This window comes from Takifugu rubripes, chromosome 17 (assembly GCF_901000725.2).
Source record: "Takifugu rubripes chromosome 17, fTakRub1.2, whole genome shotgun sequence".
Taxonomy (NCBI): Eukaryota; Metazoa; Chordata; class Actinopteri; order Tetraodontiformes; family Tetraodontidae; genus Takifugu; species Takifugu rubripes.
Window position 1 is genome coordinate 8,885,475 of NC_042301.1, and position 25,387 is coordinate 8,910,861.

Consider the following 25,387-nt stretch of genomic DNA (forward strand, 5'->3'; position numbering starts at 1 on the left):
CTCTTCAGGTACCTTTGGCTTCTGTTTCCAGGGAGACTAATTTGTCTGGATAGAATACTACAGACAGGATCTGGTGTCTGTGTAGATTCGCAATCATCCAGGTCATTGTATCCAAGGTAGTTTTCTATGTCGACTGGACTGGGTTTCTTCTCTTGAAGACGTTTTCGCCTTCTATCCAGAAGGCTTCTTCAGTTCATTCTGGTATAATTTATTTCTTCTTGCACCACTTGACAGTCCAGTCATAACTTTACTCCTTTTCTGCCTTCATACAGATGAAAGTTTTGTCAGTGAGCTCCTGAGAACAAATTGCTCAATGTTGTTGGAAGAATTACATTGTGATTGCATGAATCTTGTGTAAAGTAACCTTGGATCATCCTGCCCAATCATGCCTGTAACAACATAATTCACCCTCATGCTAATGCTGATGACTTTGGCTAATAATCTTTTGGCTATTGATTTTAAGTGGAAACTGTTTCTGACTAAAGTTGCCAGTTGTTTCCTATCAGTTGCTCATTGACAACGTCAGTTTTGGGCTGCCTCAGTCTGATTTTGCTGCCTCCACAGAACAGCCAGCAGGGTTTAATCCCAACACTAACTGTGCTGCAGGTGTTTGAGTGGAAGCATTTTCAGATGGAGCCAAAATCTGTCAGCGTGTGTTTATGAGTGTAGGAGAGATGAGGACGAGGACGAGGTCTGCGATGGTTCCGTCGCAACAGCACATCTTTGTTCCTGTGTGTGTCTGTGTGTGTGTGCAGCTGCCAGGGTTGTGTTAATTTCTATGTGAAGCAGATTAGCATTAGCACATGACATGCTGGTATTGGACAATGTCTTCTACTCTGGACAGAGATCTGTAAGTCATCTGGACACCATTCAGGCTATTTTTGGTGACACGATTAACATCACATGACCACAGTAAAAGTAAAACAGACTGTGACGCTCACGGCCGCTTACAGCAGAACTTAAAGGCAGCTAGCAGGTAATGCACAAAACTTTAGAGGCACAAGTGAAAAAACAGAATTCTTACTCGAAAGTTGGAACATCCCAGGCAACATCCTGGTCAGCCCAGAACAAAGACGACCAAAATTAAACCTTCTCAGAGCTGTCTGACATATTTGAGTGCACGCACACGCGCACACACACACACACACACACACACACACACACACACACACACACACAATGTCCTTCGCTTTGTCCATCTCATATAATCATCTTAGCATTTCCTGTGTGTGTGTGTGTGTGTGTGCACGTGTGTGGTTGCTATGGAGGTGAAAGAAGAAGGATGATGGTATTAAAGGTGTTATTTAAGTGGAGGAGGAGTGGACAGAATAGTGATGGTTTAAACATCTGCTACAAGGACTCATATCATGAACAGCCAGGAAGGAAAACTCTTCTTTTATATCAATCAATCAATCATGAAGGTTCTGGGTGGGATCTCACTCAGAAGTTCTCTTCGGAAGAAACTTCTCAGTGATGACATGATGTTGATGTTCTGTTGTCACAGAAACCAAAGAATAATTGTTTGGGGCTGTTACCATGGTGATTGTACATTTGGTGTGAGTGCTACTGACAGAGCTTTATTTGAGAGCTGGGTTACAGGTTCCATGATGGGCTGCAGGACTCATGACAACAGAGCAGAATGTTGTTGGAAGAGAAGATGCTCCTCTCCTCTCCTCTCCTCTCCTCTCCTCTCCTCTCCTCTCCTCTCCTCTCCTCTCTCTCCTCTCCTCTCCTCTCCTCTCCTCTCCTCTCCTCTCCTCTCCTCTCCTCTCCTCTCCTCTCCTCTCCTCTCCTCTCCTCTCCTCTCCTTCCAGAGTAAGTTGAAGTAAGTCAGTTGCTTCTCTGACCTTTGACCTTGCCTTGCTGCAACAAGCTCCGCCCCCCACGTTGCCTATTGATTCGGCCTCCTGTTCCATCTGAAACGCGTCCTGATGTTGGCGTCCCACACCATCTCTCCCACCATCTCCTCCATCATCATCTCCACTTGCTTGTACGTGAAGTTTTACAGACCAGGCAGAACTTTGTGGTGGTTCTGGTTTAAATGTCATTTCCTGTCCAACTGTGGTGAAACACAGGCCCCTTCAGTCAATGGAGTTTGTGAGGTTCCTCAGGGGCCTCAGGACAAGGATGTACCACAGCAACAATGGTGGACATTTTCTCATTTTTAGCCCCTAAACTGGCATCTTGGCTAAAATCTGGTAATGCAAAGATGACCTCAGTCACTTGCTTCCACTGTGCCCAAAAATACTTTTTTTTTTAGGCTAACACGGTGAAAGAGATGTCTAGAACTCCACCAGTAAATGGCTTCTGGCCACATAAACATAATGGTAGGGCCTTGTAATTGCCTTTGTAATTATATTCCCTAATCTGAGGTCTACTGTATTATTCTCAACATTGTTAACGCGCATCAGAGCAACAGAACCGAGCCTGACTGCACATGCATGTTTGACCCTTCAAACTAGATTAACTGCAAGATAGTTTAGTGCAGTTAGAAGCTTAATTCATAACATCTAATTCTCTCAGATGAATTAATATCAGTAATATGTCCTGCATAAAGTTAATATAGTCACTTTTCAGACTTGAGTCGTGTAAGAAAGAGATTCACAGATGGGGCATTCATGGTTCAATAACTCAACACAGGAACATTCTTATTCAAAAAAGATCTCATCTTAATCACTGCAATGTAAACTTTCAACTACAATCTGATATGAAGTCATCATTAGTGCTATTCCACGGATTAACACCTCTGACAGAAACATATCTGTTTGATCTTAGTTTTTGTGTTCCTGAGATTTTTCTCAAATTATTTCATTTTTTTTTTTTTTTACTATTTACAATAAAATATCATTTATGATTCAGAAGTCGAACATTTTTTGCTTCATGTGCCACTGAGCAACTTTCATAGGAATGAATGAAGGCTCCACATCCAACATCAGCTCTCTTCATTGATCCATGATCACACACACACACCTACACACACACACACACACCCACACGCACACACCCACACGCACACACACGCACGCACGCACACACACACACACACACACAAAAAGGACAAGGTCACATTCTGCTCCACCCTTTACAGTTGCAGAGGAAACTGACACCACACATACACATACACATGATCACAATCACACACACACACTAACAGAGGCTCATAGTCACACACACTAGCACATGCTCATAATTGCGCACGTGCGTGCGTGCGTGCGTGCATGCACACACACATACATACATACACACAAGCTCACACTCAGGTATGAGTGCAGGGTTCAGTTTACTGTCTTCCTCTGTCTGCAAAGCCTTGTGGGAAGTATGACATCATCCGCTCACCTTTCTTTGCAACTGTCTATCAACGGAGACAATGGGGTCATAAGTCAAACCTCTCCTGTCTTGATCAGCGATGTCAGGTGACAGGCTGGAGAGTCTTCGTAACTTCGGTGTAGGTTCAAAAGGTTCTGAGAATCAACCCAGCAGGATCTTATTTTCAGTTTCTGTTGCCTGTGCAGGGATCAGGTGAATCACCTCAGAATTGTGTCCTTACATCCTCATAATCATTTCCTTACATTTCCACCAAAACAGACCAGTGATGAACTAGCTGTCCCAGTTGTGCCTTTTTGCAGATGATATGTTGTTGTATGTTGAAGGACATCGCAACTTTTCACGAGGATGACCCCTGAAAATGTTGACGACCAATGTCAATTTGATCACATCTGCCATATTTTTGTGTAAATACTGTTGGTGTGTTTGAATTTTTCCCTGCACTTCCATACAGGACACATGATAATTGTCATTATCTTCTCTGATGATACTAATGTTTTATGTCCTGTCCTTTGTCCACTGTTCTTGCTGGGTTCCAGTGATCTGAATGGAAACAACCTGACAGTCATCAGCAAGATGGACTTCAGTGGTCTCAAACGCCTCAGAGTCCTGTAAGTCACCTCTATGAATCTGTCCGGTCCAGTGTCCTCTGTCGAGTCTTGTGTCTTCTGTTGTCTTCATTCAAGTCTTGTGTCCTCTTTTTAGTCTTTAGTCAAATCTCGTGTCCTCTGTTGTCTTTTGTCAAGTCCTGTGTCCTCTTCCTACCCTCACCTATGGTCATGAGCTTTGGGTAATGACCGAAAGAACAAGATCAAGGGTACAAGCGGCTGAAATGAGCTTCCTCCGTAGGGTGGCTGGGCTCTCCCTTAGAGATAGGGTGAGAAGCTCTGCCATCCGGGAGGAGCTCGGAGTAGAGCCGCTGCTCCTCCGCGTTGAGAGGAGCCAGATGGGGTGGCTTGGGCATCTAGTCAGGATGCCCCCTGGACGCCTCCCTGGTGAGGTGTTCAGGGCATGTCCCTCCGGTAGGAGACCCCCGGGGAGACCCAGGACACGATGGAGAGACTATGTCTCTCGACTGGCCTGGGAACGCCTGGGGATCCCTCCGGATGAGCTGGAGGAGGTAGCTGGGGAGAGGGAAGTCTGGGCTTCTCTCCTTAGGCTGCTGCCCCCGCGACCCGACCCCGGATAAGCGGTAGAGAATGGCTGTGTCCTCTGTTGAATTATAGCTGTAGCAAAAGTTCCCCGATTCTGTTCCTGTTTGTAATTCTACCAGGGATGCTCTCCTGTTTAACCAGTGGGCCTCAGTGTGACAGTATAAAAAGACAAAACCCCTGCAACAGTGAATAAAACCAGGCAAACATCTGGAGAATCTGATGAGTAAAGTCTTAACAAGAAGACGACAACCCAGCTGCATTTTCTGTCCTACCAGGTGGACACCTGCTTTCAGGTTGTTTTTTTTTGTCAATACTGGGTAGGACAGAAACCCCCGGCTGGATTGTGGCCTTCTGGGATTGGGTTGTGGACTCCTACTTTACAACACTGCTGAAACTTTATTGGCCAACTCATCAGAGAGAGAGAGGAGACAATTGTCCAATCATCTGTGGAAACTGCGCAGGTGGTGTATCTCAACAACTCCTTAACAGACACACCCTTTCACCATAGCTATCCTCACAGGTTCATTCCCAGGTGTCGATGCTGGTTTTCCGTTTGGAATGTGGGAATCTGGCCTGTGTTAGCATGAAGAGCTGGAGGCAGCAGAGTGATCTGTCACTCAGTGGTGACACCTGAGCCGCTGGTTGGGTGTTGGTGTCAATCAAATTTACCACTGGGAAGGTTTATCTGTGACCCCAGGGTTCCACCTAACAGGAAATAGCATAACAGGTTGCCCCACCAGATTCAAACCATAGATTCCGGCAGCCTAAACTTATCACCAGCTGATCTCTCTGCTCCTGTTCCTGTTTTCTCAGTCACTTGATGGAGAACCAAATCAGCACCGTGGAGAGAGGAGCATTCGATGAGCTGAAGGAGCTGGAGAGACTGTGAGACCCTCAGACCAGCACCAGCACACTTCCCAGTTTGAGTCTTCTCAGCTAAAGCTTCTCAGTGTCCGTTTGTCCATTCAGGCGTCTCAACAAGAACCGCCTCAGACAGATTCCAGAGCTGCTGTTCCAGAAGAACGAAGCCTTGACGCGACTGTGAGTCTCAACTTTTCAACTTTTTCCATCCCCGCAGATGAAAAAAATTAGATTTTGACTTGATGGATTAAAACCACAATGTTTAAAAAAACAACAGTGAAGTGGAACTGGGTTCAGAATTCTGTGACTGGGATGCTGCTAGTTCATTGTCAGCAGCACCAGCACCGCCCCTACACTCGTCCTTCAAATATCATTTCTTTCTCTTCCTTTGGTTGCTTTTGTGTGTTTAACCTTCAGTTTAAAGTACCTTATTACTACAGTCTGTCCCAGTATAACCAGTCATTTGCCCTCTGTGTCCTAGTATAACCCTTCATTTACCCTGGAATGCTTAGTCCACACGCACGCACGCACGCACGCACGCACGCACGCACACACACCTTCTGTTTGAGGTAACAGCCTGGCACTGGTGTTTGTCACCAGTACTCTCCCATCAGCACAAAGGAAAGCTGGTGCGTGTGTGTGTGTGCGCCCCGTAGTACCTACATTAGCATCAGGGTCAACATTTGACCCCCCCTACTGGTGGAGTCAGAAAATGTGTCTCAACACGCTTTAAAACTAAACACAAATGATCGTAAATGTGACATTTTTGGGAGTGTGTGGGGGCAGGGGGGTTACTGGTAACCTTTTGAAGGGGACGTTAGCGAGCTGCTAGTCTGATGGACGTTGACCAGCTGAAGTTGAAGCTAGCTGGATAAAAAGAAAATGAGGGACGTGTGATGGCCAACAGCCTGTCCAACAATTCATTGTTGTGCTGAAGGAGCCTGTCGGAGGGATGTTATGATGGTAAACCAGCACCATCACCATGGAGATGACAGCCTCAACAGAAAGGAAAGGCTCAAGCTGGACTCTGAGGTCACAGAGCATCTGAGATGCCAGAGGACGATGATGGTGGCCAAATAGAGGGATGAGGGTGAAGCAGGGAGTAAAATAGATGGATAAACCAGAGTAAACAACTATCACACACCAGAAACAGTTTGAAAGTCATCTGACCTTCAAGAGCAGAAGGGTTAGTGTCAGTTCACCGTAACAAAGCATGAGAAACTATACACACACACACACACGCACACACACACACACACACACACACACACACACACACACACACACTAATAATAAAGCTGCTTTTTCATCAGGTTGTCCTGTTGCTGTGACACCACTGTAGATTTGATGTTTGCTGCAGGGAAACACAGGCTGGTCACAGCTGGACGAGTGTGTGTGTGTGCGTGTGTGTGAGGTCTCATAATATTTGTTCCATCTCTTCATTTTCTGCACCCACTCTCTTTGTCTTGGCCCCCTCTCTCCTTCCTTCCATCTTCCCTCGTTCCCAGCAGAGGGTGAGAAAGGTAAACTTTCCCACCCCCTCCATCCATTCGTGGGTCAGACCCGGGCTATTCCAGATGACCTGATTGGTCAGATGTGCTGCACGGTGACATGATTGATCAAATTAGGAGATGCCTAAGGCATTAAGATCAAAGAAACATCTGATGGATTTGGATCCAAGTGTCACCTAGTGCTCAGAACATGTTCAGTCCAGCTCCAGTTCTGCACCAGTCCAGCTTGTCTAGTTTACATGTTAATATTCCTGTGGACGCACACACACACACTTGTGGTTTTTGTCCAGGTCTAGTCAGGGCTCTTCTGAGAAGAAAAGGAAGACAAAGATAAGGAGAAAGTGATGTTTGGACAGGACATTCCGATTTATCATATGTTCACAGTCAAACTTTCCTTAATGTTCTCTTCTTGTTTTTAGGGATCTGAGTGAAAATGTAATCCAGGCAATTCCACGACGGACCTTCAGAGGTGCCACTGAGCTGAAAAATCTGTGCGTATTTTTTTTTTAGATCTACTTCCTGGTGTTAGATGTTTCAACATCATGAGAAGTGTTAAGCTGTCCTGTTTCATCAAAGCTGTCTGTGTTTATAAAAGTGGAAGGACGGTTAACTCCATAGGAAAAAGCTTATTTAAACTGTGTTTTTGTTCAGTCAGCTGGATAAAAACCACATCAGCTGCATCGAGGAAGGAGCATTCAGAGCTTTGCGGATGCTGGAGGTTCTGTAAGTGTAAGAGCATCCCACCTCCTCCTCATCATGCTTGTTTCTCCTCTCTCATTGTTCAGTTTATGTCTCTCAGCACGCTGAACAACAACAACATCAGCAGCATTCCCGTCTCCAGTTTCAACCACATGCCCAAACTCCGAACCTTGTGAGTCGGCTTCACTGCTTTACCCAGAATACACTTCTGATTTTACCAAACTGTCTATTTTATACATAAGCCTTCTAGCCAAACAGCTTCCTGGTTGATGTGATTTGATTAATTCATAAAGCTGCTAATGATAATGCTGTGCAAACATATTCCCAGCCGTCTCCATTCAAACTCTTTGCGCTGCGACTGCCACTTGGCCTGGTTGTCACCGTGGTTACGGCAGAGGTCGTCTTTAGGCCTGTACGCTCAGTGTAGCTTCCCTCCGTCATTGAGAGGCCTCAACCTCGCTGAGCTGCGTAAGAGCGACTTGGCTTGCTCAGGTGAAGCTCCACCCTCAGGTGTACGTCTGAGCAGCTGTGCTCTCATTGGATGTGACCAATTTGTTATGCTCCCAGGTCATGGCGGCAGCGCCTTCGTCCAGCCGTGCAGCCTGGCATCTGGCTCCTGTCCTCCTATGTGTTCCTGCAGCAACAACATTGTGGACTGTCGTGGGCGGGGCTTAACTGCAATCCCTGCCCACCTGCCCGAGGCCATGACTGAGATGTGAGCTGACAGATTAAAGCTGCAGATTTCAAATCTAGAATCTCAGGAGCTTCAACAACTTTTGTACTTCGTTTTCCATTTAAATGAGGCTTCGTCTGTGTTGAACTACAGTCAGAACTTGTCCTGAAGGAGGACTAATTTAAATGCCTTTCTCTTTCCGTTTCAGTCGCTTAGAGCAGAATGGTATCAAGTCAGTTCCTCCTGGTGCCTTCTCCTCCTACAAGAAGCTGCGGCGCATGTGAGTCCATTTATAGTCCCATCTCTTGAGTGTCTTCTCTGGAAAACCATTATCACAAACACAAACTTTCCACAATTCAGCAGAGAAAGCTCGTAAAACACCACTGTGTGTGTGTGTGTGTGATTTCCAGAGATCTGAGTAACAACCAGATATCTGAGATTGCTCTGGATGCCTTCCTTGGCCTGAGAGCTCTCAACTCACTGTGAGTATTATTACCAATGTCACATGTTATTACCAGTGTCAGATGTTGCACTCACAGTCGGTGCCTCTGTTGCCACATGGCGCCTGAAAGACGAGGACTGAACATAATTCCAGCTGTTCTGCTGCAGGGTTCTGTATGGTAATAAGATCACGGAGCTGCCTGCCAGCGTGTTTGATGGCCTGACCTCTCTGGAGCTTCTGTGAGTCTGCAGGACGTCTTTGTTGTCTCTCTGATGTGCCCCTGCACACCTCGTCACGCTGTTGTTGTCCTCCAGGTTGCTGAATGCCAATAAGATCCACTGCATCAGAGCATCACTCTTCAAAGACCTGGAGAACCTGGTGCTGCTGTCGCTGTATGACAACAAGATCCAGAGTCTGGCCAAAGGCACCTTCAGCTCGCTGCACAGCATCCAAACGTTGTAAGAATACAGCCACATGCGGTTGTAACTGCAGTGTTCGGCTTCACCTAATCCCCATCCTTTTCCGCCAGGCATCTGGCACAGAACCCCTTCATCTGTGACTGTCATGTCAAGTGGCTGGCGGACTTCCTGCGTGCTAACCCAATAGAGACCAGTGGCGCCCGCTGCACCAGCCCCCGCCGCCTCGCCAACAAACGCATCGCACAGATTAAAAGCAACAAGTTCCGCTGTTCTGGTCAGTCTATGTTACACAGGTTACAGGTTACTGACAACAGTTCTCACTTGAGTTTCTGATTGAGTGTTGCAGGTGAACCACTTTTAGTTCACCTACCAGCATCCAAATAAGTCATTAACCATTTCCACCTATTTTCTCTTTTCATGGCAGCCAAGGAGCAGTACCTGATTCCAGGTGATTCCTTCTGTCTGTGTCCAGTTCTCAGCCAGGATTGTGCCATCATGATAAGCTAACATTTCTGTTTGTGCAGGTGCTGAAGACAGGCATCTGAGCTACGAGTGTAACAGCAAACCTGTTTGTCCAGCCAAATGTCGCTGTGAAGCAAATGTGGTTGACTGTTCTAATCTCCGCCTGACCAAGTTCCCTGAACACCTGCCGTCCTTCACCGAAGAGCTGTGAGACACCTGAACACAACACAATGCACCTGAACACAACACTCACTTGAATAAATGAACACAACACACGCTCAAACAGCTGAACACAACACACACCCGGACATCTGAACACAACACACACCCGGACATGTGAATACAAGTGTCCATTTCTGTGTATGTGTGTTGCACAAGTAAGTGTACAATGGTTACCTCCCTATCAATCGGCACCTCCGGCGCCCTGCCGGGCTTGTCAGGATGATCCTTGTAAAAACTACACAGGAGACTGTCATCCAAGATATTCTGCCGGGGAATCCATGTCTGCCCCTCCGGACCATACCCCTCCCAGTCCATCAGGAATTGAAGACTGTGTCCACATTGGCAGATGTCCAGAATACACCGAATTGCGTAGCCTGGGCCACCACCAATAACATGGGGGAGGCGGGGGCTCAAACGGAGGGATCAGATCAGACTCAGACCGGCTTGGCCGAGAAACATGGAAAGTGGGATGAACTCTGATTGATAGGGCAATTTCAGATGCACAGCAGAGGGGTTAACGATGTGGTCGATCTCAAAGGGTCCAGTGAAATGAGGAGCCAGTTTCCGTCAACGTGTAGGGGAAGATCCCTTGTAAAGATCTAGACCTTCTGTCCTGGTTGATAGGCAGGGGCTGGAACACAGCGGCGGTTGGCTTGTCTCTAAGACTGTTGGGAGGAACGCAGAAGGGCAGAACGGACCTGCCTCCACACACTTCTGCAACGAAGCAGATTGTCCAAGACAGAGGGCACCACTACTTCCTCATCCTGGAATTCAACAATGGGGTTGGTACCCCAGGGAAGCCATGAAGGGTGACACTCCAGAGGCAGCAGAGACCAACAAGATGGGCATACTCCACCCAGGGTACGAACAAACTCCAGGAAGCAGGGTTTTGGGCCACCACACACCTCAGGGCATTCTCCAAACTCTGATTAGCCGTTGGAATATGGATGATACCAAGAAGAGGGACTCACAGAGGCTCCCAGCGCAGCACAGAAAGCTCTCCAGACTTGGAAATTGAATTGCGGTCCTCGGTCTGACACAATATCCTTAAGGAAACCGTTGAGATGAAAAACATGTAGGACCAGGAGATCCCCAGTCTCTGCTGTGGAAGGTAGTTTTGTAAGAGGAAAAAAGTGGGCAGCCTTGGAAAAACGACCAACCACAGTGATGATGGCGTTATTCCCGTCCGATTGTTGAAGACAGGTGAAAAGTCCACTGCGATGTGTGACCAGGGGCGCCGAAGGGTGTCTAGGGGATTGAGAAGGCCAGCAGGAAGTTGGTTGGAGGACTTTCCACGGGCACAAACTGGACAGGCCACTATGAAAGCCTTGGCATCTCAACCCATGGAAGACCACCAGAACCATTGCCTATGGAAGTGCATAGTCCATGAGAGCCCAGGGTGACAGTTAAGTCTGGAAGAATGACCCCATTGCAGGATGTCCGAAAGGGCAGAACTCCGAAGAAAGAGTCGGTTAGGTGGGCCACCCCCAGGGTCCAGAGTCAATTGCTGGACCTCTAGGACCCTCTCTTCCACCTGCTAGGTAGCAGCTCCAACAATGCAGGATGGGGACAAGATGGGGCCTGGCTTCTGAACTGGAGGGATCTAGGGAGAGCGAGACAAGGCATCTGGCTTGATATTACAGGAACCTGTGAGGTAAGTGAGGGAGAATTTAAAAGAGCCAAGGAAAAGCTCCTATTGTGCTTGCCGGGAGTTCAACCTCTTTGTGTTTTGAAGGTACAACAGGTTCTTATGGTCGTTCCACACTACGAACAGTTGGGCAGAACCCTCCAGCCAGTGTCTCCACTCCTGCAAGGCAAGCACCACTGCGAGCAGCTCTCTATTCCCAACATCATAATTTACCTCAGCCGGTATCAGTCATCAACTGTAAAAGGCACAAGGATGGAGCTTCGGATCAGCTGGGTCCTGTTCCAGCGCTGACTCCAATGTCGGAAGCATCCACCTTGACCACAAACTGCCGGCTGGGGTCTGGGTGAGACAGAATCGTGCAGAGGATGACAGGGCTTTCAAGTGACTGAAAGTTGCCTCAGCCTCATGGGACCACTGAAAACCATTAGTGATTACATTATCTTGGTGAGAGGAGCCATAACTTTACTATAATTGCGGATGAAGTGCCGATAGAAATTTGCAAACCCCAAGAATCATTGGAGCTCTTTGCGGGAATCTGGGGTGGGCCAATCTGCCACTGCACTCACTTTGGCAGGATCAGGTGAGAGTTGTCCCTGTCCAACAATGAATCCCAGGAAGGCAATGGAAGTGGTGTGAAAGTCACATTTCTCTGCCTTAATGAAAAATTTGTTCTCTAAGAGGTGCTGGAGAAGTAGGCAGACATGCTGTACATGTTCCTCCTTCATTTCAGAAAAAATGAGGCTGTCATCAAGGTAAATGAAGATGAACTTATTTAGCATGTTGCAAAGGACATCGTTAACCAGAGACTGGAACACGGCTGGGGCATTGGTATGACCAAAAGGCAGGACCAGGTACTTAAAGTGGCCCAAGGATGTTAAACGCCGTCTTCCATTCATCACATTCATGATGTATCCAAATTAGATGGTAAGCATCGCAAAGGTCCACCTTAGAAAATAGCCGAGCCTTGTGGAGAGGAACAAACGCATCAAGGAGGGGCAACGGGTACTTGTTCTTGGAAGTAATGTCATTCAGAGCTTGATAATCTATACAGGGTCAAAGGGAGCCATCTTTCTTCTGAACAAAAAAGAACCTCACTCCCACAGGGGAAGAGGAAGGGTGAATCAGACTGGTTACCAAGGACTTCCTGATGTACATTTCCATAGCTTCCAGCTCTCGCTGGGAGAGGTTGTATAGCCAACTCAAAGGCAGAGAAGCCCCTGGGAGGAGGTCGATGCGGCAGTCATGAGGGCGATGAGGTGGCAGAGAGAGAGAGAGCATGCTGCTTACTAAAGACTGCTCCCAAGTTGTGATATTCTGCAGGTACCATGGAGAGGTCAGGAACCTCTGGATGGATCTTGGGTTCCTGAAGAGTAGGAGAGTGCAGAGCGAAGACCGTTAGTGTGGCAGGAGACACTCAAACTAGTAAGCCTACTGGCCGACCAGTCGAACTGTGGGTTTTGGTGGGCTAACCAGGGCGCACCAAGGACACCAGGAAAGGAGGACGCAGGAATAAGAAAAACCTGAATCTGTTCCCTGTGGTTACCTGAGAGGATGAGGGTTAAGGGTGTGGTTTGATGAGTTATTTTGGCCAGGATTTCTCTGTTTAAACTGAGGATGGTCTTGGGCTTGGACAGAACCTCAGTGGGGATGCTGGCCTACGTGACTAGATCCTGGTCGAAGAAACTGTCATCTGCACCGGAATCGACAAGGAAAGACAAAGAGATGGTGTCATGAGAACAAAGAAGCGTAACTGGCAGCATCAAACGGCCGGAGAGAAACAGGGAGAAGCTCTGCTCACCAACACCAAATCTGGCATCTCCTCTCGAGCTGCCTACTCGTCTTTTAGTTTCTCCACCAGCCCCGGTGTCATTCCAACCACTGTTGGCTGCGAGCATCTGGAAGTGGATGGAACAATTAGCCACGGTGCTAGCCCCCTGGTGCAGAGACAGTAGCTTCGATGCTGCCTCACTGTTCTGTAGTTGAACACACGCCTGAGCTCCGTGGGGAAGGAAGGGGTCGTGAATGAATATTGGGCTTTGATTTTCAATGATGGTAGTAGCCCATTGTGCTGCCCTTCCGGATAACAAATAAATGCAATCTTATTTTTAGCACTTGGGTATGTTAGAGGTTGAAGGTCAAAAACTAAGGAGCACTGTAACAAAAAACTAGTGCACATGCCCGCCTCACCAGAATAACGCTCGGGAATGGGGACATGAGGCTCACGCGTGCAGCGGCAGAGGAAGGAATGGAGGCCAGGTGAGTGACAACTCCTGGAGCTGTTCAGGTCGAAGGGGCTGGAGACTGGCCCAGATTACCTTGGGTGAGGAGGTCAGCCATGCTGGTAGTGAGATCCTGGATAGATGTCCAAATGTCAGAGATCTTGTCGTTGTGTTCGAGATGCCTGCCCTAAGCCTCCAAGATCTTGCGAACTGAGTCACCGTCCACCGGGTCCATACTGGTCTGATCATTTTGTTAAGGTTTAGTTTGATCAGGACCCGAATGTGACAGGAACCAGCCAACTAGGTCTCACAAAAGGGTTTATTGAAACCAAAAGAAGCCTGGAACGCAGTGGGGAAAAACACGCTCGGCATGGGGAAAAGATCCTGCTTTTTCCTTTTCCAAAGGAGGGAGGCATGGTAACCTTGAGCAGAGAACAAAAATGATTATAACTCCTGAATCTTGAACAAGAGGGCAAATAACCGAGTCCACATTTACCACAACACTGACAACACGATTAGACACTGGTTAACAGGAGCCTAGGGCCTAAATAGCCAGTTGATTAGCAATAAGGCAGCAGGTGTGACTGTTACCAGCGACAGCTGTAGGAAAGTGGCTCCACCACGCCCCCTGGAAAAAGAACAAAGCAGGAACAGGAAAAACAAACACCAAACAACACCCAGGGCCCTGACATGTAATACATTATGCTTTTCATAGGTGGAGGAGTGGTATTCAGGCGAATGTAAATGTGCTGTATCAATCAATCAATCGATCAATCGATCAATCAATCAATCAATCAATCAATCAATCAATCAATCAATCAATCAATCAATCAATCAATCTTCATTTATATAGCGTCAAAATTGTCTGTGGGCGCTTTACATAATCCAAAAGCCTGACCCCCTTCAATAAGCAACAGCGGCAAGGAAAACTCCCCTTTAACAGGAAGAAACCTTGAGCAGGACCAGGCTTGTGTAGAGGGACCCTCCTGCTGATGGTCGGCTGGGTAGAGAGGGAGGAGAAGAGGGGAGGACAGGTAGAGGAGAGACTAGGCAGAGATCATGCAACACATCCACCCAGAGATACAGCTGCATGTATAAACACCCAAGCGACATGCAAACACTCCATACACCTGTGCACAAAGCATATGTTTGTGCACACAAATATCATATTGTTCTCAGCAACATCGGTGTGACACCTGTGTAGTCCCGTGCTGCGTGGATGTAGGATTGTCTACTAACTGTGTTTTTCTTCTTCCTTCCTCCTTGTAGGCGCCTCAACAACAATGACCTCTCGGTGCTGGAGGCCACCGGTGCGTTCAAAGGCCTGTTGCAGCTCAAGAAAATGTAGGTCACCCAGAGGTGCTCCACACGGTTTCTCCAAAGACCGGGACTAGGTTTGACCTCCTTAAGCAGCATGAATATCTCACAAGGAAACAATGTTGCTTTTGTCCTTCCAGTAACTTGAGCAACAACAAAATCTCGGAGATTGAGGATGGCGCATTTGATGGGGCTACCTCGGTAGTGGAGATTCACCTGACAGCCAATCACCTGGAGTCTGTAAGAGGGAGCATGTTCAAAGGCATGGAGGGACTCCGCATGCTGTGAGTCCCCTTTACTCCCACTACCAGGTCTAAAACTCATTTATTCTATAAAATAACCTTCATACATGTGGAGGAAAAATACAAAACTGCATCTGGACTCAGTTTTTAAGTATAGCAAATAAATAGATTTTAAAAATCTGATAAAGTGAAAAGTTACACTCAGTCACTGCTGTAAATTAACTTACCAGCACTTTTTTGTTGATCACAAACACACAGTGACGCTGTCACCCCCTACTGGACATGTGGGATAATGACGAGTAACGCAGCAGGTCTGCAGTGGTAGCTTTGGTGGAGCTTGTCACCTGAATGTGTGCTTGCGCGTGTGTGTAGGATGCTGAGGAACAACAAGATCAGTTGTCTCCACAATGGAAGCTTCACAGGTTTGAACAACGTTCGGCTGCTGTCACTGTATGACAACCAGCTCAACACCATCCTGCCTGGATCCTTTGACGCGCTGCCCAACCTGTCCACCCTGTAGGTCTCACACACACCCACCCACACGCAACCCCCCCCCCCCCCCCACACACACACACACACACACAGAGTTTCATTGAATATTGTACAACAGTTGTAATTCTGATTTGATACCCTTCATCAGGAATCTTCTGGCCAATCCCTTCAACTGTGACTGCCGTCTTTCTTGGTTTGGGGTGTGGCTTAGGAGCCGTCATATTGTCACAGGAAATCCACGTTGCCAGAGTCCCGCATTTTTACGGGAGATCCCCCTGCAGGATGTGGCAGTGCCTGACTTTCGCTGCGAGGACGGTAAACAGACGCATCACACAACCCCTCACTTACTGTGATCCTACATTAACACATAAATGCGATGGCGTGCTTCAGTAGAATTGACCTCTGCTTCACCTCCAGATGCCACTCAGGATGATGGGAGCTGCGGTCTGGGTCCACAGTGTCCCAGTCAGTGCACGTGTATGGATTCAGTGGTACGCTGCAGCAACAAACACCTGCAGGCTCTGCCCAGAGGTCTGCCCCGGAACGTCACCGAGCTGTGAGTCTGGGGTCACCTATGAGCCACTTCCTGTTAGTGCGTCACATGACACGTGCTTGTTCATCTCCATGTCAAAGATATTTAAAGTCACATCTTCTAAATATTCTGGTCGTAAAATTATTATTATTTTAGTATTTTGAGAAAAACAGCATTCATTGATTTTTCAGCATATTTATTATCATCTGTAACATTAGCCATACATTTCTTATTAATATACTTAATATAATTATTCTTCATGCACGCCCTCCTGTCTCCTCACTTCAGGTATCTGGATGGTAACCAGTTCACCAGTGTTCCAAAAGAGTTGGCAACCTTTAGATTCCTGCAGCTGGTGTAAGAAACCTCTGTTTTGTGCCCTCTGTTAGATCACAAAAGAATCATGATCGCTTCAGTTTGGGTAAAAATATGAACTCAATGTTACAGAAGTGAAACAATGAGTTTTATTCATCCTGATGGATGGTTGAGCAACAAGATAAGATGATAAATTCACTTTGATCAAATGAAAATGTTCTTTATTATCATTAAAACGAAGGTTAAAAAAGTTAAAACACATCATTTTGAAAGTTTCTTTTTTAAACATCTTTTGGATTTCTTTCAGGGATCAGTTTCAATTCATAAAAACTGTCCAACCTAATTAAAACTCAAAGTCTCTGAGACATATCATAAATCTGTTGATGTCAGAGAACAAAATCAAACTGGCCAGAACATCAGTATTTCTGTGTAACTGCGACAGTGTCCACCAGGGGAAGCTGTACGGTATGTTTGCCTGTTGTCAGAAGTAGTTCTGACCTTTGACCTCTCTGTTCCCTGCAGTGATCTGAGCAACAATAAGATCAGCTTCCTGTCTGATGACTCTTTCTCCAACATGAGCCAACTCACCACCCTGTGAGACAAACACACACACACACACACACACACACACACACACGCACTCGCAAACACGTACACAATGGAAGATGACCTACAGTGAGCTGAAGGTCTGTAACTGATGTTTGACTCTGCTCCATCTGCAGGATTCTCAGCTACAATGCGCTCCGTTGCATACCTCCCCGGGCGCTGAGCGGCCTGCGCTCTCTCAGACTACTGTGAGCTTACACACACACACACACACACACACACACACACACACACACACACACACAGTCACTTGTGTGTCACTTGTGTTTGTTTCCAGTTGAATGTTCTCGAGCTTCAGCTCTTTTTCTGTGTTTCAGTTCTCTTCATGGCAACGACATCTCAGAGCTACAACAGGGCATCTTCAATGACGTGGCCTCATTGTCTCACCTGTGAGTCAAATATACATGCACGCGCACACACAGACACAAACACGCACACACACATAGTGGATGAATACACTCACTGACAGAATGAGGTCTCTGTCTGTGTGTCTGTGGTCGCCAGGGCTATTGGAGCCAACCCTCTGTACTGTGACTGTCGGCTCCTCTGGCTGTCTGACTGGGTGAAGAGTGGCTACAAGGAGCCCGGTATTGCCCGGTGTGCCGGTCCAAGTGGCACAGAGGGCAAACTGCTGCTGACCACTCCGACTGACAGCTTCCAGTGTAACGGTGACAAATGATTCACAGAGCTTCATCTAAAGAGTAAACAACTATTGACTGTAGTCTGGTTATCAATTTTCACTCAGGACCAGATCAACATGTGGACATCTTATTAAGACAGTCCAAAAGTGACATTTAATACACAAACCTTTGTAAATATGTGAACGCTGTTCTTTTATTGTTAATATTTCAACTACAACATACAGACAAATGTCTGTGATTACAAAAATGACTCGCCTGAACATTAAACAAAATGACCTGTGTGTGTGTGTGTGTGTGTGTGTGTGTGTGTTTGTGTGTGTGTGTGTGTATGTGCGTGTGTGTGCATGTGTGCTTTCAGGTCCCGTAGAGCCGTCTGTTCGGGCCAAATGCAGTCCGTGTGTGTCCTCTCCCTGTCAGAATCAGGGCGTCTGCAGGGACGACCACACACAGCTGTTCACCTGTACCTGCAAACCTGGTTTCACGGTGTGTAACTGTGTGTGAGTGTGTTTGTGTGTGTTTGTGTATTTGAAACCACTGATTGGTTTTTAATGTGTTTGCCAGCTCTATGATTATTTTTATCTCACATTCATCTGAGTAATCCCATCAAATTACCGTCGTCCTGATTTAATAATCTGGGCATTTGTTTAATGTTTCCGCTGGTGTGTTTTCAGGGTAAACACTGTGAGACTCCAGTTGACGCCTGTGTCAGTAATCCCTGCACCAACGGAGGTGTGTGTCTGAGTGATGAACAGACTAGAGGCTTCAGGTAGACACACTCACACACCGGCTGTTGTCAAACTGTGGTTCCAGGACCATATGTGGCAGCAGCATATCAGCTAATGGTCAGAATGTTGGAGCTGTGACAGTTAGCTGACTATATGCGAATCGTTTTTTCTGATAACCTCCATCTTTTAGTCAAAAAAAAAAGCTTGTTTGTTTTTCTGTAGGGTTTTGGGTGTTCAATAGTGTGACATCTGTCTGTGTTTTCAGAATAAAAAAAAATAAAAGAGTGCTCAGATAAATGAGCATATTCCAGCTCTCACTGTGGCAACAAAAAGATATCTGGACCATAGGGAGTGCTCAGAAGCTACGGCTGTTTTCTGGTTGTACAAAGGTTAGCATAGCGGATAAGTAGCTGCTGCTGATCACTCTTTTGTCTCTTTGTGTTGTTCTCCAGCTGCGCATGTGCGTTTGGTTTCCATGGCACCTTCTGCGAGGTGAATGTGGACGACTGTCAGGATCATGGCTGTGAGAATGGCGCCACCTGTGTCGACGGTGTTGGCAACTACACCTGTTTGTGTTCTCCAAACTACAAAGGTACAACGCAAACCAACGGCTTCATCCTGCTAGCTCTCAGTGTAGCTGCTGCACCTTGATTGCCCTCTGGTGGTAGGAAACACTGAGTCCCACTGTTTTGGGTGGTTTTATCTGAAATGAGGTGCTCAGATTTCTGGTCACATGACTTTTAATTTTCTGTTAAACTGTAAATATGAGTGATTGACTGCTGACCTGTGTTGATGTTGAGACTCTGCTGATGTCACCAGCTCATGATGGAAACTCTTTGATCCAGATATGCTGGCTTTGTTCCTCTGCAGTGGGTAGGAATAGCAGTGTCGGTCACCTTTAGGTCTGTTTTATCACCATTTTTTTCTCCTCTTGTGGTCAGGACGGTTTTGTGAGGAGGTCGACAGTGTGTGTTCTCCAGGTAGGAACCCCTGTCACCATCAGTCCACCTGCATTAGCACTCCTGTTGGCCCCAGGTGAGCACACATACACACATGTGCACACATGGACAGGTTACCAAGAATTCAGTGGTGTACCTTTGCATAACTGTGTTTGTGTGTGTGTGTGTGTGTGTGTGTGTGTGTGTGTGTGTGTGTGCGTGCGTGCATGTGTGTGTGTGTCCCAGGTGTGTGTGTATTCCAGGGTGGGTGGGGCCAGAGTGCAGCATTGATTATAATGAATGTGTGGACCATCACTGTCAGAACGGAGCTCAGTGCGTTGACCATCTGGATGGTTACAGCTGCGCCTGTCCACAAGGATTCAGGTACCGGGGATACTGGGAACACTGGGGACACAAGTTTACATATCCGAAATGGCCACTAGGGGGCCTTTACAGGAAAGGGTTGTGTGTGTACGTCCACACTTGGTTCAGTACAGAGATCAAAGACAGCTGTAGATCACAGGTTGAGGACTTTGCGACCATGATGGCAAACTTGTGTACTTTAGTCCATCCAACATGTCTGTCCTACAGTGGTGAGTTTTGTGAGGTGGCTACTCCTCCTGCTGCTTCCCCCTGTCAGCTGGCTCAGTGCCAGAACGGCGCTCTCTGTGAGGATAAGACGGGGATGGCGGCATGTCAGTGTCAGCCAGGCTTCGAGGGTCAACGCTGCGAGAAGCTCGTCAGCGTCAACTTCATTTACAGGGACTCGTACGTCCAGCTCCAAGATGTAAAGAACTGGCCACATGCCAACATCACCCTACAGGTGAGGAGGACAGCATGGAGAAACAGGTGTCACACACATGCACTGATGGGTGTGTGTGTGTGTGTGTTTCAGGTGTCAACAGCAGAGGACAACGGTGTCTTGCTCTACAACGGAGACAATGAACCAATCGCTGTGGAGCTACATCAGGGTCACGTCAGGGTGACCTACGACCCAGGCAACCAGCCCGCCACCACTATCTACAGGTGCGTATACAAACACACACATACATGATTGATGACTTCAATCAAATAATCACTCACATCTAAACAGACATTTATTCACATGTAAATTTTAAAAACTTGTGAGACACCTGTGAAAGTGAAAAGTTGTGAAACACCCGTGAAGCGGATAACCTGTAAGACACCTGTGAAAGTGATAACCTCTGAGATGCCTCTAAGGCACCTGTGAAGGTCAGGCTGTGACCCTGCAGCAGGTGAGATGCTCTCAGCTGTATGTTGATGGCTACAGTAATCGTGGGTCACTTGAACCAGAGGTGGTGACCCGCTGATTATCAGATGAGGACTAGGAAGCATTGAGGAGCATGGTCAGATGACTGTAGGTCAACCTAATAATGTAGAGGCAGGAACTTTGATTCCTTTTATCAAAGGAACAGCACAACCTACAGTTCTTGGTCCGACCACTGGGGGCTCCATTAGTATTCTTATTGTCACTTGCAGCATGGAGACAGTGAACGACGGCCAGTTTCACACCGTGGAGCTGCTGACCTTCAACCAGAAGCTGAACCTGTCTGTGGATGGAGGCGAACCCATGACTCTAGATAGTCAGGGGCGGAGCCAGGCAGCTACAGGGGAGGTGCCACTCTATGTTGGCGGTGAGGTTTAAGGGATTATGGAGCGGAAACTCTAAAACTACACCCTAGACTTGTGTGAGCAGAGCCTGTTTGTGACCACAGGTATGCCTGAGGAGGTGTTGCCGGCTTCTCTGGGTCTCTCTGTCCAGATCCTCAACACATCCAGTTTCCACGGCTGCATCAGGAACCTGTACATCAACCACGAGCTGCAGGACTTCACCCGCGGCCACATGAAGCCGGGGGTGGTACCAGGATGCCAGGCCTGCCACAAACTCTACTGCGTTCACGGCGTCTGCCGGCCTGACGGCACGCAGGTAAACTTCAGTTACCTACGGAGGAGGTTGTGTTCGGACCTTTACTTTGTCTCTCTTCTGTCAGTTATGGAATTTTTTCATCCTGAAGCTGGAACCATGTGTTGTTCACAGGGCCCCCAGTGTCACTGTCATCCAGGCTGGGCAGGACTACACTGTGATCAGCCGGCAACAGCCGCCCTCTCTGGAGCAGAGGGTGTCACCATGGCAACTGGTGTCAGCCCATGTGCAGGCAGCAAGTGAGTGTTCTGTTATAAGTCCGATCCCTGTGACCCACCCTGGCCTTGATACCATTCTGCTGTCCATTTGCAGGTGTGTTAAAGGGGCGTGCATGACTGTGGATGCGAACCAGTACCGCTGTGACTGTGAGGAGGGCTACGAGGGAGTGCTTTGCCACCTGCGAGGCAGGTCAGCCAGCTGGTGTGGGGGTCTCCATTGTGTGCGGGGTCAGTGTGAGCAGTTGGCAGGTGTGGAACGCTGCGTCTGTGAGGAGGGATACTCCGGACAGAACTGTGACATAGGTGAGGACAGACAGATGGACAGACTGGAATCTCCCAGTGGGACGTATAGACCAGCAAGAGCTGGTTCACCAGTCAGAAAGTTCAAGTGTGTCACCAATATTGCAGATGGACCAGCGATGACCAGTTTCTTGTATCTCTGACCACAGAGCTGCCGTGTGGAGGTGAACCGGTCAGGGATTACCACCGGATACGGCGCGGCACCGCACTCTGCCAGACGGCAAAGCCCTTCTCCTGGTTCGAGTGCCGGGGTCGCTGCGCGGTGGGCGGCGACTCAGCAGCTGCCACCACTTCCTGTTGTGCACCCCTGAGAGTCAGGCGCCGGCGGCTCAGCTTCGAGTGTGATGATGGGACAACGTTCACGCAGGATGTGGAGAAGCCTGTGGAATGTGGCTGCAAAGAGTGTGTGTAGTACCGCGCGCACACACCCACCCACACACACCCACACACATACACACACATTCAGCTACACTGTAGGGATTCTGTACGATAAACTGACAGTGGTCTCACATGAGACTAATTACTAATCCTCGTCTTGCTCACCCTCCTCTTCACCTGCAGAAGGACAACTTGTCTTCCCAAAACCAGCTGTGCTTTTGAGATTATGTGTACAATAGGACCATAGATGTGAATTTGTGCAGGAAACCTTTCTGAAGTTTGAGGATTGAAGACAGAGGACAGAGTCTTCTGCGTCATCGGACTCCACAGAACCAGAGTAGTTCTGTGCTAACCTGGGTACAGCAGCGATGCTAACAGAAGCATCACTGCCTGGCAAATTGTGTGAAGCAGCATGATTATGACATGTCTTTACTGACTTGGGTGATTCTAGAATTAAAACAGCCGTTTTCCTGAAAAGGTCACCACCCCATTATGTGCAGCCTGAAGGTCAGAGGTTCTGTGGTTTGAGGGTCACAACACGTTTCCATCAACTCACCAGATGCCCGTCACCCATTGTACACAGAGGTTATTTATACTGGTGAGGACTGGTCTTCCAGAAGGCTCACCCTTTTCTCTGACCTCTCCTTCCATTTTCTAACCAAGACTTCAGAGCCTCTTTATGATCCAACACAAAAGGTTCTTATTCAGGAAACCTCAGAACAATGACTACCAGCAGGGTCTTGGGGCCAGGACCATCCAGAGGTTAAAGGTTTAGAGTCCACGACGTTCCATCACTGGCCTCTGGTGGTGGGTTCGGGTATTGCAATTGAGCCCCTCCCCCTTTTATTTGAGATATTACAGTTGGTTTGAAACATTGTTTCAGTTTTTAAACTTCAGCTTGTCTTCAGTTTTGATTAATTTGATGATTAATTGCATTGCCATTGACAGCTCTTCCTGCCGCCACCTTTTCAACATTAAGAAGATGCCTGACAACCTCAAACCCTTTGTTTTGACCTGAAATCCTCTCTTTTGGGGCCTACAGCAGCTGTTGAGGACAACGTTGGTGCTGACGTGTGTTTTCAGTCCTGACCTTTGTTGTGACCCGTAGTCCTAACTTTAGTTTTTATACTTCAGATTTGGTCGATGACAGTGATATTAACAAATACTGAAGTTCGTATCTTAGCATGTTTGTCCGTTTAAACCAGTGTAGAAACGTGATGGAGGGAAACCTGTCCACATCTGCAGTAACATTTCACTGCTAAGTGAACAGAAACGCAGCGATTAGTGCATTCAGGCTCTTATAGGGTAAATAGAAAAGATACGTTACCGCTATACTGTAGTTTTTCATATTGTAATGATGCACCAGCAGGTGGCACTGTTAAGCCACTGACTGTCATTTTAGCTAATTTTTACACAGGCTGCTAACATCAGGTTTAACTTCTTTCTTGACAGTTTTACTGTTTTAGAATCTGTATAAAGGTACACAAAACTGTGATTTTTTTTCACTGTATGTTTTTATTCTGAACATTTTTAACTGTACAGACTTAATATAGGCTTATTTTAAACTCAATACAATTCAGAACTGAATCTATAAAAATAACCTGTTTTTGTTTCAACGATGTCAACGTCAACTGTGAATGAATTAACATGTTGGAGACTGGTTCTTGGATCGATATGGCAACATTTCTGGAGCGTGTGGTTGCAACAGAAACCTCTTCAAATGTTAAATAATTTCATATAAAACAGATGAGATGGGGTGAAGTTTGTTGTTGAAGGTGTTCAGAATGTCTTATGTGAATAAGGGTCCTCAGAAGAATATAGATTCAGTGTGTGTGCGTGTGTGTGTGTGTGTCTGTGTCTGTTCCACATGTCCAACAACGCGGCACCATCCCCACTAATGAGCTTCATTATGCTGCAATGCATCGTGCTGGATCGGATCAAAAGCTTCTGTTCCAATTGGGTGGCAGAGCCAGTGAAGGCATCGCCACTATCAGCATCAAAGGCCAGAAAATGTAGCTTTTATATACAGTGACAGTGAGTTATTTATATGGTTGTGAGTAAGCTGAGCATTCATACGTTTTTCTTTTTAACTGATGTAGCTTTTAATATAATTATTTTGTAAGTATTATATCTGCAGAGTGTTTCCATAGTAGCAGCCTAACAGATTGTAATATATAGATAAACCCATGTATTTTATTTTTGTTCATATTTGTTTTATGTTGTCGCTGTATCGTCTGTAGATTGTAGTGCAGTCTGTTTCACATCATGTTGATGATACAGAAATAAAAAGATGAGTTCTTCTTCTACCCTTTGTTTTTAATACACCTGATTTTTCTGTCACTTCTTCCTTTGTCGCTTTTGCTGCTCTTCCTGTCATCTTTGCTCTGACCTTTGACCTCTTTGTGTCATCGCTGAGCCGATAGGAGGTGGCAGCATGTGTGTGTTTGTGTGTGTGTGTGGGGGGGATTGAGGAGGGAAAGATGGAGAGTAAAGTCAGAAAGGATGGAAGAGATGAAAGAGGGGCGTCCCCGGCGAGGTGAAGAGAAAGGGGCGGAGTTCTGAGACTGAGGCCGTTTAATGAAAAGGTGATTTATGCTCCCCCCGTAACCATAAAATATAATGTAAATCCCCATCGGCCTCCTCCCCCGGCACGTTCTGCTGCTTGTGCCCCCCCACCTCTGCAGCCCTTCCCCCCCTGCCCAGCCACCCACCCCCAGCCTTCAACCTTTCTGCATCACCGTCTTCACCACCCCCTTCCCCCTCCCTCTTTGAAGGATAAAATCACAGCAGCACCTTCCCAACCCCCCAATACCAATAAAACCTCCACATCAGCTCTCACTGGAGATCCAATGCCCATACTAAACACACACGCGTGCACACACACATACACTTACACACATACACACTCACAATTGCGTGTGCACATAAATGCACATGTACACATACACACATGAAATGCACACTCACTCACTCACTCACTCACTCACTCACTCACACACACACACACACACACACACACACACATAGAGTTTGTCGGCTGCTCACAGACGATTGATCACATCTGGAATAACTGAGCTGATTTTTTAGTGTTTTATCTCCCATGT

The 25,387-nt window shown here is 47.1% G+C and overlaps 1 protein-coding gene across 4 annotated transcripts in view; it reads left to right on the top strand.

Annotated features, from left to right (window-relative positions):
* Positions 1 to 24,609, top strand: part of slit1b (slit homolog 1b (Drosophila)) — a 28,346-nt gene extending 3,737 nt beyond the window's left edge. Inside the window, exons 2-40 of one of the 4 annotated variants that reach the window (XM_029850569.1) lie at positions 1,600 to 1,990; positions 3,864 to 3,935; positions 5,292 to 5,363; positions 5,448 to 5,519; positions 7,270 to 7,341; positions 7,502 to 7,573; positions 7,650 to 7,721; positions 7,878 to 8,041; positions 8,117 to 8,264; positions 8,431 to 8,502; positions 8,633 to 8,704; positions 8,832 to 8,903; positions 8,979 to 9,122; positions 9,194 to 9,357; positions 9,508 to 9,531; positions 9,608 to 9,752; positions 14,904 to 14,978; positions 15,092 to 15,235; positions 15,566 to 15,709; positions 15,834 to 16,000; positions 16,103 to 16,241; positions 16,506 to 16,574; positions 17,055 to 17,126; positions 17,255 to 17,326; positions 17,456 to 17,527; positions 17,643 to 17,806; positions 18,138 to 18,262; positions 18,451 to 18,545; positions 18,957 to 19,096; positions 19,446 to 19,539; positions 19,689 to 19,826; positions 20,034 to 20,265; positions 20,338 to 20,468; positions 20,943 to 21,097; positions 21,179 to 21,390; positions 21,502 to 21,626; positions 21,700 to 21,908; positions 22,055 to 22,309; positions 23,232 to 24,609. In XM_029850569.1, the coding sequence (XP_029706429.1) occupies positions 1,932 to 1,990; positions 3,864 to 3,935; positions 5,292 to 5,363; positions 5,448 to 5,519; positions 7,270 to 7,341; positions 7,502 to 7,573; positions 7,650 to 7,721; positions 7,878 to 8,041; positions 8,117 to 8,264; positions 8,431 to 8,502; positions 8,633 to 8,704; positions 8,832 to 8,903; positions 8,979 to 9,122; positions 9,194 to 9,357; positions 9,508 to 9,531; positions 9,608 to 9,752; positions 14,904 to 14,978; positions 15,092 to 15,235; positions 15,566 to 15,709; positions 15,834 to 16,000; positions 16,103 to 16,241; positions 16,506 to 16,574; positions 17,055 to 17,126; positions 17,255 to 17,326; positions 17,456 to 17,527; positions 17,643 to 17,806; positions 18,138 to 18,262; positions 18,451 to 18,545; positions 18,957 to 19,096; positions 19,446 to 19,539; positions 19,689 to 19,826; positions 20,034 to 20,265; positions 20,338 to 20,468; positions 20,943 to 21,097; positions 21,179 to 21,390; positions 21,502 to 21,626; positions 21,700 to 21,908; positions 22,055 to 22,309; positions 23,232 to 23,296 (4,590 nt within the window). In that variant the 5' untranslated portion in view covers positions 1,600 to 1,931 and the 3' untranslated portion in view covers positions 23,297 to 24,609. Of the gene's footprint in view, positions 1 to 1,599; positions 1,991 to 3,863; positions 3,936 to 5,010; positions 5,206 to 5,291; positions 5,364 to 5,447; positions 5,520 to 7,269; positions 7,342 to 7,501; positions 7,574 to 7,649; positions 7,722 to 7,877; positions 8,042 to 8,116; positions 8,265 to 8,430; positions 8,503 to 8,632; positions 8,705 to 8,831; positions 8,904 to 8,978; positions 9,123 to 9,193; positions 9,358 to 9,507; positions 9,532 to 9,607; positions 9,753 to 14,903; positions 14,979 to 15,091; positions 15,236 to 15,565; positions 15,710 to 15,833; positions 16,001 to 16,102; positions 16,242 to 16,505; positions 16,575 to 17,054; positions 17,127 to 17,254; positions 17,327 to 17,455; positions 17,528 to 17,642; positions 17,807 to 18,137; positions 18,263 to 18,450; positions 18,546 to 18,956; positions 19,097 to 19,445; positions 19,540 to 19,688; positions 19,827 to 20,033; positions 20,266 to 20,337; positions 20,469 to 20,942; positions 21,098 to 21,178; positions 21,391 to 21,501; positions 21,627 to 21,699; positions 21,909 to 22,054 lie in introns of those variants that run through there. The other 3 variants (XM_029850568.1, XM_029850570.1, XM_003972228.3) reach the window with 3 other exon arrangements.
* Positions 24,610 to 25,387: the final 778 nt, after the last annotated feature.